General features: G+C 49.0%; 1 protein-coding gene across 1 annotated transcript; it reads right to left on the reverse strand.

The window, feature by feature from the left end:
• Nucleotides 1-2,394: 2,394 nt before the first annotated feature.
• Nucleotides 2,395-13,107, reverse strand: LOC115271207 (tctex1 domain-containing protein 1-like). The gene is made up of 4 exons (XM_029911577.1): nucleotides 13,045-13,107; nucleotides 10,464-10,598; nucleotides 7,139-7,213; nucleotides 2,395-2,751 (listed from the first exon to the last, which is right to left on the reverse strand). Exons 1-4 carry the CDS (start codon nucleotides 13,105-13,107, stop codon nucleotides 2,395-2,397), a joined length of 630 nt encoding a protein of 209 aa, XP_029767437.1.
• Nucleotides 13,108-14,388: the final 1,281 nt, after the last annotated feature.

The following is a 14,388-nucleotide window of genomic DNA, read 5'->3' on the forward strand; positions in this document are numbered from 1 at the left end:
TTATTGCCATAAGGGACTTTAAATGTATGTCTACACTGCACAAAAGACCAGGCTTTGACGCAGGTTTGAACCTGAGCCCTGTAGACGTACCCTTCATTGCTCGTGGCACAAATTCGTGAGAGACCACTCTTTCAATCACCAGTGCCCTTTTATTTCCTTGTATTTTCCCACCACCACGTATATACAGCTTTATACAGTTTGCTGTCAGGCAGGTAACCCCTTGGGGAACAGCTTGCTTTTACAGCTAGCTGGGAGCAACAGGTCCTCACTTTCCTGTTCCTCCCCTTCTACTTCCTTCCTGCTAGCTTTATAGGCCTTCCCTCATCAAGCGCACAGGTGTCTCTCCTTTAGGGCTTTAATCAGCCACAGCCTGTCAGCTCCAATCTCTTCCCCTTACTGGGAGCTGAGCTAGCAGGCTCTGAGCTAACAGGGGCTGAGTCAGTGCCTTTTGTCCAGCACCCTATTACAAGCCCCCATTCCAAATCAGTCTGATTTAGGTCAGCAAGCACTCAGGACGCAGGTCCTAGGGCCCTAATAGGGCAGTGGGTCAGAGCCCGACTCCTGCTGTGACTCCAGTCCAAGCCCTCTCCTTTTGCAGCGTGAACACAGGTCAAACCACAGATCCAAGTCAGAAGGTCTCCATAGCGTAATAGCATTGATGCGTTAACACGGCTGTGAGACCTGGATCCAGCACTTGTAAAGCCAGGTTTACATAGCAGTGTGGATGCTCAAACACAGGCTTGGGAACACCGAGTCCATGAGCCCGGGTCCCGCAGACCCGGGTTTACAATGCAGTTAGACATACCCTAATACTTCTGGCCACTGGGCATTTATGAAGCCTTGCCCCATGATGTGTTGATGCACTGGTATGGGTTTGCCCGGTGTACCCCAAAAATGTAAAATCCTTTATCATTTGTGTACAACACTTCACGTGGAGAATAAAAATGTATCCTAAAAATCTATTTGAGAAAGTGTGTGCATGATGTTCTAGCTGTTGTTAAACCTCAGTTTCTTAGGGATGATGGTTATTTGCTTTACCTGCTCCCAAGCATTTTATAGTCTCTATTGTTTATGAAACTGAAGCTATTTTCAAGTTAGAAAAGCTGTTTCATGGTGACTGCCTGACTTTTCCATAGGCAGAGGGCTGCCAGAACTGACTTTCTGAACTTCCCAGGAACACTGCCTCATATCTGGAATAATGTTTGGATTTTCCACGGGGCTGTTCTGCTCTAGCATTGTGGGGGGAGGAAGGGGCAGTGCATAGAGGCCTGCAGGGCTGCACCTTACTAGCTGTTCCAGAGTACAAACAGGGCCGGTTCCAGCTTTTTGCCACCCCAAGCAGCGAAGAAAAAAAAAAAAAAGAAAAAGCCGCGATCGGCGGCACTTCGGCAGCAGCTCTACCGCGCCGCTTCATTCTTCGGCGGCAATTCGGCAGCCGGTCCTTCCCTCCAAGAGGGACCGGGGGACCCGCCGCCGAAGACCCGGATGTGCCGCCCCTTTCCATTGGCCGCCCCGAGCACCTGCTTCCTGTGCTGGTGCCTGGAGCCGGCCCTGGTTACAAAGCCTCAAAGCAGCTATGTTACCCCAGAGGAGATGAAGGAATGAAGAAAACACAATCTATTCAATAAAATTCCTCACTACCACCCCTCCCCCTAAAAGAAATACAAAATAAAGTAGAAAACAACAAAAGCCCCAATTCAAGCAAGGTACTTAAACACTTGCTGACCATTAAGTACACAAAATCAATGGGATTATTCACATGCTGAAAGTTAGGCACAGGCTTAAGTGCCTTGCTGAATCAAGGGCAGGAGAGAGTGGAGCTGCTGAATTTGTTCTGCCAGAGGCAGAACATCTGGCAGGTGCAGGCTAGGAGTTGTCCCTGGGATTCTTTAGCAACAAGTCCAAACTGCCTGTGAGTTCCATGCAGACCCAGGCTCAGCCAGATGTAACAGACTGGAGGAGATGGTTGATCTCAGAAATAAAAGTATTGGGTATCATAATTTCCATTTTAAAACATTATTAATGGAAAACAATAGTTGTTAGTAAAAGTACATCCAGTGATAGAATGATATGTACTTCGCTTTGTAAAGCACTTTGAGACAGACCGGTGAAAAGCACTATGTAAGAGCCAGGTATTGTTACGGATATGACAAGGCATCTTGCGCACATAAGTGTATACGTGATGTACGGTGCACATAGTCTCTCTCCACATCTTTAAATTCATCTGTTAATTAGCATTTTTATTCTGTTTTAGAGTTTCTGCATACTGTGTATGCTGTAGCTATGGCACAGTTCCAAGTTTGTCATCAAACACCCGTGTCTCAGCGTCTCGCTTTACTTGTAGCTAGTAACATACCTAAGCTCTTCCTATGCGAAGGAGATGTATTTGGATTGTTACTCGAAATAAACAGCATGTACCAAAACAACACAAAAAAGTGTCTCATTCACGTACTGGGAGGATGTGAAGTTATCTGAATGAGGGTCCCACAGACACTGGCTAGTCACCACTATATCCACAGTCTCATCTTTGCTTTTGTTTCCAATGGTGACGTTGACAACTAACTTATACCGAGGAGGAGTGACTTGCTTGACCAAGTGTTTTATTTCTTCACTTAAAGCAATAGTGAGGCTGGCACATTTTGCAGGCTCATAAGTAACGTTGGCAAGTTTGGTTGGTAAATATTCTCTTAGTAGCTCTTCTGCTCTGCCACAAGAGAATTTCTCTTTCGGTATTGCAGACGAGACTGGAATCTGTAACAAAGACCCAACTTTATAATATAATTTAATTAATTTATTTGTATTACAGTCATGTCCAGCGCCCTTAGGATTGGGGCCCCATTGTTTTAGACCCTGTACAAACACACACACACACGTGTGTGTGTGTGTGTGTGTGTTACAATTGAACCACAATAAATTCTGTTCCAACAATATGAATCTCTACATTTTCAAAGAGCTACCTGGGGTTTAACCAGTCAACTTCCAGTCAAGTCAATAAGAGTTGACTCCAATTACTGGGAGTCTCGAATTAACCCACACAAGCACATTAACGGAACTGGGTCAGTGTGCTGGCTCACAATACAGTCATCCCCACAACACAAAATGTGGTTCTGGTTCCCCAGCATAGGTAAATGCTAAGATATATCCAGGGCTTTTGCCCAATTCGGACACATGGTTAAAATCTGGTTAGGTCTGCACTGGAATATCAAACCATGTTTTAACCATATTGAGTGCAGCCACTATACTATTATGGTAGATGGGGAAGTTCTGTGAACCTATCCGCTCTAGTAGGACTTCTACCCAATGCTGACTGCCCAAGTCCTGTCCCAACATATGTTGGGTCTCATAAAGCCTGAGATGGATTCTTCAGTCACTGGCTGTACTTTGGCCCTGGCTAGGAACACAGGGGAAGGCATCATATCTCAGACCATTATGAGCCAAATTTTCGAAGACTTGTTCACACGCATTAAGCTTTGAAAATCTAGAGGTTTTGCTAAACACCCGTGGGTATGTCTACACTGCAGCTGGGAGCATGCTTCCCTACTTGGGGAGGCTAGGCAGATGCTCTGCTCAAGCTAGCATGCAAAAAATAGCCGTGTAGCCATGGCTAGCCCAGGGGGAGACTTGGGCTAGCCACCTGAGGACAAATCCACCCGGAATCCCGGCTGTGCACTCAGACAGTTAGCCTGAGCCACTGCCTGTGGTACCCCCAACTACGCTGTTACGTTTAGTACGCAAGCTTGAGCAAATCGCGTCTGTGTCCGAGCAGAGACGCATGCTCCCAGCTGCAGTATCGATGTACCCAGTGCAGCTCTTTGAAAATGCAGGAGTATAACTTCAAGTTAGCAAAGAATGGGAGAGTTAAAACTGGAACTGTACTTTACATTCCACCCCAATATGCCTAGATATTTCAGCACATATGGAACACGATGGGGCACAACCCTGCCCAGCTGGTCTGGCCCTTCTGCTGCTAAGCCTTCTCTCTTTGTTCATGGCTAGAAGGGAGGGGAGTGAGAGACACACAGCCCAGGCTGTGAATATTATTGGGTTGCAATCCTGCAAAGGCAGACTGCAGGGAGAGAGGGTGGCAGTTTTGCATGCGGCTCCACCAGCTCAGCCATCTGCATTCCCTGGAGGAGGGAAATTCTTCAGGGGAATTTCCCCTTAGTGTGGGAGGTGGCCCTGGAAATGTGAAGAGCCTTAAACAGCAGCTGTCGGCACAGCAATCTCGAAGGCAGTGGTGCCCAAACTTTTCCTGTCGCACCCTCCCCTTACCAGTCATGGAATCTGTCCACGCCCCCCCATACACACACACACTACTGCACAGTTGGCTCAGCAGAGGAGCTTGGACGGAGCTGGGGGCAGAATTGGGGATGTGGGGGGAGCTGGGGCTAGAGGTGGAGCTGGCCTAGGGGGCAGAGGGAATGAGGGCAGAGCTGCGGATGGGGGCGGGGCAGCTGGGCGCTCCCTCCCTGCCCCCCCCCCGTGGGGGCTTGCCCCTCTAAACGTTCCTCTGTGCCCTCTTGGGGGTGAGAGGAAGTATGTCCCACAGTTTGGGGACCACTGCTCTAAACAGACCCCACCTCTGGCCAGGCCCTAATGATCTTTATTCTCCAGTTTCCACAGACGCTCTCCCCCACTCCACAAACTCCCTCTGCCCAAGCTTGGATTTACACCTTCCCTTGCTCAGGCAGCCCCGTTTGGAGGAGGTAGGGGCCCTTGCTCAGTGTGCTGAGCGTGAAAGCCATGCTGCAAAGACAGGCTGTTCTTGTACTCCAGCCCCAGCCTGTGTGTGACACTAATGCTCAGTTGGCAGGATGGTGCCTGGGCTCTTTACTTACTAAAGGAAGATGGGTTTCCCCACTTTTCAACAGACTCTAGGAGCAGAACAGAGAAGTATCCCATAGGAAGAGTTTCATTGAAAAAATGCTTAGATATTGATTGTTGCATCAATTATGAAATGGATTCTTAGTGCTGTGTGTGTGTAGAGTCATCTCTGGAGATGCAGATGGCTCATTTCATGTCAGAATGCTGGGATCAAAGAGATCAGCTCATCTCCCGGCCAATGCAGGATTGGTCCCTACAGGACATTTCCAGTGCTAGACCCGCAACCTAGCAATGAGGCTTTCAGTACTTCCCCAAGGAGACAAGTCCACCGTCTAATGCAGCTCACTGCCAGGAAGGTTTCTCCGATATGCAGCCTAGATATTCTCTTTCTTAATTTCATCTCATTACTTCGTGTTCCTGCCTAAGTAATTCCTCTCCCTACTTGGTACTGTCTTTAAACCCTTGATCAGCTCTGAAGTCCCACTGTTTGATAACATCCCTTCCATTTAAAATGAATCCAAGTCTTTTTCGACTTGTGGTTTATAGATTCTTACCTGGTAGAAACTGTGTGAGACCCAGATATGGCGTAACTCTGTTTCTAGTGAAGCAAAATGGTTGCAGTACAAACTAATCCACTGTGGTCCTGATGCAGAGGTCCTTGCTGTTAATGGCAAGACTCCTATTTGACAGGACTGACCTGGCTGGTCACCATTATTCCTCATCCCGTCGCCCCCACCCTCTAGCCCAGGACTGCTTGGCTGACAAATGAGGATTCCTCAGTTCAGGCACAGCAGCTGAATTGCAGGCCCCAGGTCACACGAGGGTGAACGTGTCATGAGGCTGATATATGCTGTCTCCTAGGAGCACCTGGTAGAGAGCTCTCCACCCCCTCTCCTGGCTTCCTGAGTAATGTTGTATCCAGTGGGTACAACAAATAGCAGCAACTGGGGACACGGCATGCAGCTGGATGGAATGGGGAAGCTAAACCACACAAAGAAGAGCATCCTAGGCACTGCCATCCCAGACCAGATCAGTGAGCCATCCAGGCAGGCAGCCTGTTGCTGACAGTGGCCAGCGATGGATGCATGCTTTGGAGGAAAGCAGGCGGAACCCAGAGTGCTCTGACCACCTGTACAATAATCGAGCCTGGAGGAAGCATAGACTCATAGACTCATAGACTTTAAGGTCAGAAGGGACCATTATGATCATCTAGTCTGACCTCCCGCATGATGCAGGCCACAAAAGCTGACCCACCCACTCCTGGAATAATTCTCTCCCTTGACTCAGCTGTTGAAGTCCCCAAATCATGATTTAAAGACTTCAAGTCTCAGAGAATCCTCCAGCAAGCGACCCCTGCCCCATGCTGCGGAGGAAGGCGAAAAACCTCCAGGGCCTCTGCCAATCTACCCTGGAGGAAAATTCCTTCCCGACCCCAAATATGGCGATCAGCAGAACCCCGAGCATGCGGGCAAGATTCTCCAGCCAGACCCATGTTCTTTCTAAGCCCGGCTGATGAGTCTGTTCCAAGCAAGGCAAGGGCTAATCGCCACCTTCGTAGTTTTATCCATGAGCGTAGCAATGGAGGCTATTCTGGACAGCATAGGCCTGACCCAAGGCACCCTTTGACCCTAACTGGAGTTATGGGCTCAGCACCACTGAAAATCAGACGCTAAGGCTTTGCCTTCACTCAGAAACAAGGTGTGTTCTTAGCTCAAGTTAACTAACACACGGTAACTAACATGAGGTAAAATCCTAGTACTAGATCTAGGATTTTCCATAGTCTTTAACTCAACCCACTAATATGTGAAAAACTACCAACTGCCTGGTCTTCACTAGGATTTTAACTGGTGTTAGGCTACTCAAGTTGGGACCACACCTCATCAGCTAGAAAAGACACATTCCTATAGGTTTGATCCAAACCCCATTGATGTCCGTGGGGTTTGGATCAGGCCCAAAGGGCCAAATTTCCAAATAAGCTCAGGTTCCATTTAGGCAGCAGAATAAGTGCACATGGGGTGCTGAGCTCTTTGGATCTATCATATGTAGACCACAGTGGTACCTGAAACATGCACATATCCTAGTCAATGAAAGAGGCCTGAGTCCAGCCCAGTCCAGATCTTGAAAGCCCTTGGAGCAGTTCCTAGACAGGGCAATTCCACTGTGGTGTGTCCCACTGTTATTGGCATCGAGTGGTCAGTCTTCATTGCTAATTGAGGGGATGTCACCATTCTCCTCAGCCATAGGAATGTCCAATAGAAAACTGCACTGAGTGTGTCATCTGAGTGACCCTGCGCTAGGCAGACAGAACACGTACCTTCTCATTGATGATGGTGATGGGCTTGTGACGAGAGATCTGGAGTCTTGACTTGTTTTTCATAGTGGCTCGGTTCTACAAGTCAAATGCATGCTTTACCAGGTGCTAAGATACACGAGCAAGACAACAAAGCTCCAGCCCGCCTTTCATACCCACACACTGGGCAGCTCTTCAGGGCAGGGAGTGTCTGACTGTGGGCACGTGCACGGCTCAGTACAATGGGGCCTGCAGACACTGCGGTACCACTTCGCCATTCTTCAGCATCTTTCATCAAAGGATCTCAAAGCACTTTACAAAGGTGATCTTAGTAAGCTTTGCAATGTCTCTGTGAGACAGGGAAGGGATCACTTCACCTACCACTGCAATACAGCCACCTCTGGAATTGAAGGCAGCAACAATACACAACATTTTAGGGCAGGGAGTGAAGAACAAGACTATATTCACAGCCATATTGAACTATCTACATTCACATAGCCTGCCTTTGACTTATAAACATCCAAATACAGCCTTATTTTGTTTGCTATAAGGGGATCTCAAAGCACCTTATGAACACTACTGAGCTTAGCCTCACTCCATCCCCATGAGGCAGATCCTGGTGTCAGTATCCCTGTTTTACAGCTGAGAGGCTGTCATTTGACAAGGTTACACAGACGGTCAGTGGCTGAGCTGGGAACAGACCCCAGCTCCCCTTACTCCCTGCCCTGGGCTAGGAGAATTTAGCTAGAATGTCATTGCCAGAGTTGGAATTTGTCCCAGACTCTGTGGTTAACATCTCGGCTCCTACTGTAGCACTTTTCTAAGGGCTCCTTTGGGCTTTGTTTGTTTAACTAAGGGGAGTAGGCTGCTTTAATACACTGTGTGGCTGAGATGGGAGCTATCCAGTGTCAGACTATTAGCTGGCACCTCTAGCTGTACCGTAAATCCTGGTACTGGCTCCCAACAGAAAACACCTGAGCCCCAGTATTAGGCATTATACGTTTTACCTGAGCCCTCACCACCAGAAAACAGTGGCTGTGGCTGGACCACAGAGTCAATGGCCAGCCCACTGCTAGCAGCTGCCTTAAACAGGTAAGCTACATGAGGGGGAGTTAAAAACATCATCATCGATTCCTGCCGTGAGTAAAATGGATTTAATCCCAGGGCTAATCCTGTTAGCAGAGGCCAGTTTCAAAGGGCAGGTGGGATGATAAAGAGAGTCAGGGATGCACTCCAGTACCGAGCATGTGCCCCAGGAAAGGGGCACAGGCGGATGTCTCTGTTAACCGTGCTAGCGAGGGCCAGGAGCTCTACAGCACAGCTTCAAACCTCTGCAGTCAGAGCCAGCCTGACAGTGATGGGGTTGGTCAAAACCACTGGGCTTTCTCCCACTGCCTGTGGGGGATGATCACCTGCTGGTGTTGGGGGGGGCAAAGGCTGTGGGCCTGCAGAGGGCTGGGAGTTGTGGAGGTTGTACTGGGCAGCTGGGCCCCAGACTTTGGTTTACTGTTTGTGCCCATTAACCGGACCTGGGTATAGATGCTTTTAGCAGCAATACCAGCCTCTTTCGCTCCTGTTCTGAATCCTCCTGGTGTCTGCTCGAGGGGGATGGTTACTGCTATGGGACACAGCAGAACCAGGGGGTCACTGGAGCCTTGCTCTTAAGTGGCTCTTATTGGGAGCATCTCTACAGCAATAACCACAGTACCTTAAATTCCTTAGTGAGTCGCTGGGCGGCTAGAAGGCCCCTCAGGCTGACAGAGGCTGGTTTAGAAGTTGTGGCTTCTGAAGCTCTTGTGGTTTCTATGCCCATCTGAAGCTTGGAAGGTGAGTAACCGCCAGCAGCAGGAGCACCTGGGGACTTAAGGGGAATATACGGACCAAGAAGTGAGCGCGTGCGGATGTCTGAGTGAAGAGACGTGCCGGTGTCATGACACCAGATGCAGGAGCATCTGGTCCATGACATCCGTCTTGGACGCTTCCCCAAATGGCTTCCCACTGAGCCGCTAGCCACCCATCCTGCCCTGGCAGCTCAAACCCTTCGCCTGCCCCCAAGTTAAGATAACAAAAATACGAATTGAACCCTTTAACCAAACAGGTAAACCCTGTAGTAAGTAAAGGCCCTAAGGCCTGAACTAAAGTAATGGTCAAGACTTTGATAGCATAAAGCAAAGTTAAGCTGTGAGCAAGAGGCAGGCCCTGCTCACAGAAGCTGGCAAGGAAAGGGCTGATGTTGCATAAATGTATATTCATTTAGCATAGTTACAGTATAAACATGGTACCAAGACACATTATACCGAAACATTCCACAGATAACATGGAACAGGCCGACCCATCCCAATGACAGGGGCAAAAGGGTAAAATGATGGATAGAGTTGTTTTGATCGAACCAACAGGTACAAGGTGCGAGGCGGCACCTTACTACGTAGAAGGGTTGTACCTTGCTGCGTAGAGGGGTTGCACCTCAATACGTCAGGAGTGATGTATAACTTGTTTGTACCTGTGTATAAAAATGTATCCCTGGGGTGGTGTCTTTGTCCGGCTGAGGGGGCAGTGGAAAGTCCCGCCACTGAGCTGAGTCCATTGCCGAGCGGCACTTTCTAGCAGTATGCCCGGTAGACTAAGTAATCTACGGGGAACTGAAATTGTGTCAGGGTCGCAATAAACCTGGCCGAGGTGCCTTTGTACCTTACTAAGACTCTGTGGTTATTGGGTGTTCTCGTCGGGTTTGCTGTATCAGCTATCTGCGCAGAGCTGGGGCAGCACACAGAGGGAACACACGCACGCAGCCGAGTGATATCAACAGGAGAAAGCAGAAGCACCACCCTGGTAGCATCTCACAACAAACCCCACCCAACCCCACACATCCCACGGCACATCCCAGCCACCCACAGTGAGTGTGAATGGGGGCAGTGAATGCCCTGCATCTCTGGGCGTGGATACGTCGTCTGGCTAGTGAATCTAATTCTTACATGGGTCCCTGCACCACAGTAGCTGAATGCCTTTTCCTCCCTGATGTTAAATAGAACACACACACACGTTGAGTGTTTGTATTTGAAGAGGGAAGTCTGTATTCATGTGTACACTGTACTGTATTTGATTTCCTGCTGTTGCATAGCACTTCAGCTGGGGTGGGGGTCAAGGGAGGAAGTATGATTATTGTTATTATCACCCATAAAATAAATCCAGGCACTTAATGACCTTGGCAGAGAGCATTTCCTGGGGATTAATGACAGATTGGTGTTCATGTCCCTCAGGCTGTCAGCTCCTCCCAGCTGGACATTAATCCACAAGAAATGACTTGGGTATCGATCCCTATTGCTTAATTAATAAATGCAACATGTCTTACTGGCTTAGATTTAGAGACGGCCCTTTCTTCTCTTCCTGCTGCATTGAAGGTGACTTTTTTAGCACCTGTCACTCTTTCCTTTGAGGCCTTTGGGTCTTTTGGTTTCCTGGCATTCATCTGAGTGTTGTTTTGTTGCTGCAGCAGAGAATTTCACCCTTAGAAGGAGGGAAACAGATGACACGCTTGCTGTCTTCTGCGTTTCCCTGGCTAATGTGGCACCGCACGAGAAGCAAATCTTTCAGAAGCAACACAAAGTCTTGATTATCCTCAGCTGATTACATCCGCTTTACAAGAGTCTGCACAAAAAGGAGCATGAGCTGTCGAGCAAGAACATTGTAATTCACCGAGGTCTTAACGTTTTCTGTAATAATCAATTTCTTGCCTATGAGTCACCATTCATCTTCAGTACTTTCTTTATTGGGTGGATTTGCTATCTTTAGTTCTAGGCTACCAACTGTCTTTGAGAAACAACCACACTAATTAGGAGCGATTACCAGTCTATCAAGTTTTAAGTCAGGTGCACTGTCCCCATCTGATTTGGAGCCCTGTTTTCAAAAGTGGCTAGTGGTTTTGGGTGCCCAGCTTGAGTTGCCAGAAGGGGATTTTCAGAAGGTGCTGAACACCCTCCTCTGTAAATGAGGTCCCTTAAGGTGTCTCAAGTTGAGCACCCAAAAAACAGAGTCATCCAAAATCACTAATCCCTGGTTTTGGAAATCTTGGATCCAAGATCACTTTTTAAAGACTAGGACTGCGCTGTCTCACCCAATCAGATTTCAAAACAGAATTCATCTGAGTGGTGTAGACTAAATGACCTGCTTCTTCCTTAGATTACAAGGCAGACACATAAACATTACTGTTTTCAGGGTTGCCTTTGGTAAACGATGTGCTTGTTATATTGCCTGGAACATTTCTAGATGGCATTACTCTTTCACTGCCTGTCTTAGAGCTGCTCACGTGTATTATCTCATGTTGAGAATGCCAATAGTATTGGCCAGGAGAGTCAGGACCCAGTTCTGGGCTTGCTTTCAGGACTGTAAATACGGAGTAACTCCCATCAGAGCCACCAAGTTACACAGGTGTAAATCTGAGTGAGCAGAGTCAGGCCCTCAGTGTACCAAAAAGATTTTCCCTTTGCAAATCTGGAATGCATTTTGTATTAAGAAAGGTAAATGTGTAAAAATGTGCAGTCAGAAGGTAACGGCCCTAATGTCTACACAACAGGGCTACACTACAGCCATCACCCAGTGTATCACACGGGCTCCAGGGACGGGGACACTCTACTCACTGACAGATAGGAAGAATTGTTTTTGTCCTACCTGCAGATGGCCTTGGTGTAGCCTCGGTTCAAGGTGCTTTGCTCTCCTTGTGACAGCCACGTTAAACACTGACCAGATTAAGTTAAAATAAAATGAAGCCACTTCTACTTAACAGGACGCCTGCCCTCCAGTGTGTACAAAATGGATGGCTAACACTCCTCTAGCTACTGATTCTGGCTACTGTGTTGACTCTCTCCAGACCTCCACCCTCCATAAACATTAAGGCAAACAAGATTTGCATTTCTTTCTCTGGAGAGAGAGCAGGAGAAAGAGGCATTATTTACATAGCATTTGCTTTGTTCTCCCTCAGTCAGCTGGTGAGATGTTACTCTGTTAACCATTAGAAAGCCGGCCCTTTAGTGACAAAATTGGTGGTCCTTTGGCATGGCTCTCCCTTTGTAAGCATAAACTCTTCCTGGCTTCGGAGCGTGCGGCTGGTGAAACTAACATCCATAGGAATTTGGGGGGGCGATATTAAGTAAAGCAGTTCAGGGATGCTACCTAGATTGAGGTCATAAAATTATAACATATGGCAATGTCCTAGGACTAAATTGTTTCCTGTAGGGGTTATTTCCATGGGAAATAGCGTGGTCAGGAGGATAAGGAATGAGAGGAGGCAGGCGATGTGGTTTCTATTCCCAGCTTTGCCACTGACCTGCTGTGCGACCTTGGGCAAGTCACTTCACCCCTCAGTGCCTCAGTTTCCCATGCAACTCTGTGCCTTCTCTAGTGTAAGCTCTATGGGGCAGGGGCAGTTTCTTGCTATGCGTATGTACAGTGCCTAGCACAATGGGGCCCTGATATTTGCTGGAGCCTCTGGGAGCTTCTGTAATACAATACAATAATAATAGGAGACAGGAAATTCAGGGTATGTCTATACTGTAATAAAAGAGCACCGCTGGCCCAGGTCAGCTAACTCAGGCTTGCAGGGCTTGGGTTGCGGGGCTATACAATTGCAGCATAGACGTTCGGGCTCGGGGGGGAGCCTGGGATCTGAGTAGGGTGACCAGATGTCCCGATTTTATAGGGACAGTCCCAATTTTGGGGGCTTTTTCTTATATAGGCACCTATTATCCCCCATCCCCGTCCCGATTTTTTACCCTTGCCATCTGGTCACCCTAGATCTGAGACCCTCGTGGGCTCTCAGAGTGTGGGCTGCAGCCTAAGCCTGAACGTTGACACTGCTACTTTATAGCACCGCGAGCCCGGGGCAGTTGACTCGGAGATTCGGTACCAGAGGTTTTTTTATCACACTGTTGACGTACCCTCAGTATCTTTGGACGAATGTCGGTTTGGACCAATTCTTTGGAAGCAGCGGGTTGCCCCATCCGCCAGTCCACCAGGAAAGGGGTTCAACCCTAAAATGCACAGCTCTCCTGAGATTTATTGGAAGCCAGGACCATCTTTGTGGTGTCCCTGTGCTTCCACGGTGCCTCCTGACCAACGGTTCCATAATGTCTCGGGACGTCCCCGGGGCACTGGGGATGGTAATCCTGCTACAGGAGGGAAATCAGTGTACAGATGCCAGCAGCGTCCATTGCTAATTTACTCTAGAGATTCCCGCTGATGTTGAGTGAGGACGGTGGTGACTGAACCAGCAGAGGCCCAGACAAGTTCTGTTCATGTCTGTGAACCTCTGACTGGGAGGTTTTTGGTGCTAGCTGGCTGTCCATGAGCACATTTTGAGGCTGCACTTGGCCAGTGCGTTTAGACTGCGCCTGTCAGGGGGCATCACTCACCGCTGGTCCGGCGCTGCCTCCTGGGGATTAGCTCGATGCCGATGCCCTCCCATCCGTGGCTTGCACACTGTTGCTCTGTCCCCGTTGTCTGTCTGCAGCCCTTCCCACGGCCCCAGGAACTGCAGTGTCCTCTTCATGGCTCAACCCTTCGGCCAGGTCACCATCCGTGTTTCCCCCTTTTGGCGATTAGTATTGCAGTCCAAATCCTGCCACTTCCCTGTGGTGAGTTGGAGGGACCCGGGCCCGTCTACTACTCCAGGTCCCAGCCCAAGGACCCTGTGTATCGCAGCCTCCTGCTGTTCCTCTAGCTCCTCTCACCACTGCTACGATTCCCTAGACACTTCCCCATGGCCCCAGCTCCTCCTTTGCCCTTACCTCAGGGCCATCAGCTGCTCAGTCCCTGGAGCCAGCCAGGAGTTCTCCCTTGCTCCCCCGGTCCCTGCCAGCAACTGACCTGTCCATGCTGCTAGCTTTCTTTCAGCCTGCTAGAGTGCTAGGGACACAGTTCTCCCCTCTTGTGCTCCCAGTAGCAACCGACCTCTGCTCTGTCTGCAGCTCCATTTCTGTGAGACTCCTGGGCCCTGATTGACTGCTCCTCGCAGCCTCTCTCCTATTGGCTGCTTCCCTTCCCGCGCAGCCTCCCTAGGGCTTTAGTAACCTCTTGTATGCCAGTGTGGGGTAAACACCCTATCATGGTGCCCACTTGCTCTCTCTCACCGTTGAGCCTGGAAAGACCAAATGGTATTCTCCAGCAGCACCACTAGCCCCACTTCTAGTCCCAGTCCCCCTATGAGCTCACACCTAGCACCCATAGAAGCTGATGCTTTATAAGTAGATTCAGTCAGGCAGAATGAGCACAAAGCCATTGAC

This window comes from Terrapene carolina, unplaced genomic scaffold, assembly GCF_002925995.2.
Source record: "Terrapene carolina triunguis isolate 2854851 unplaced genomic scaffold, T_m_triunguis-2.0 Scaffold102, whole genome shotgun sequence".
Taxonomy (NCBI): Eukaryota; Metazoa; Chordata; order Testudines; family Emydidae; genus Terrapene; species Terrapene triunguis.

Bases quoted from the DNA above. Each gene is read 5' to 3' on its own strand.
- LOC115271207 (XM_029911577.1), bottom strand. From the start codon at position 13,107: ATGGGGCAACCCGCTGCTTCCAAAGAATTGGTCCAAACCGACATTCGT. The intron at 7,214-10,463 runs GTAAGACATGTT...TTTGACTTGTAG, and splicing joins CCGTCTCTAAATCTAAGCCA to AACCGAGCCACTATGAAAAA. The intron at 2,752-7,138 runs GTACGTGTTCTG...TCTTTGTTACAG, and splicing joins TCACCATCATCAATGAGAAG to ATTCCAGTCTCGTCTGCAAT.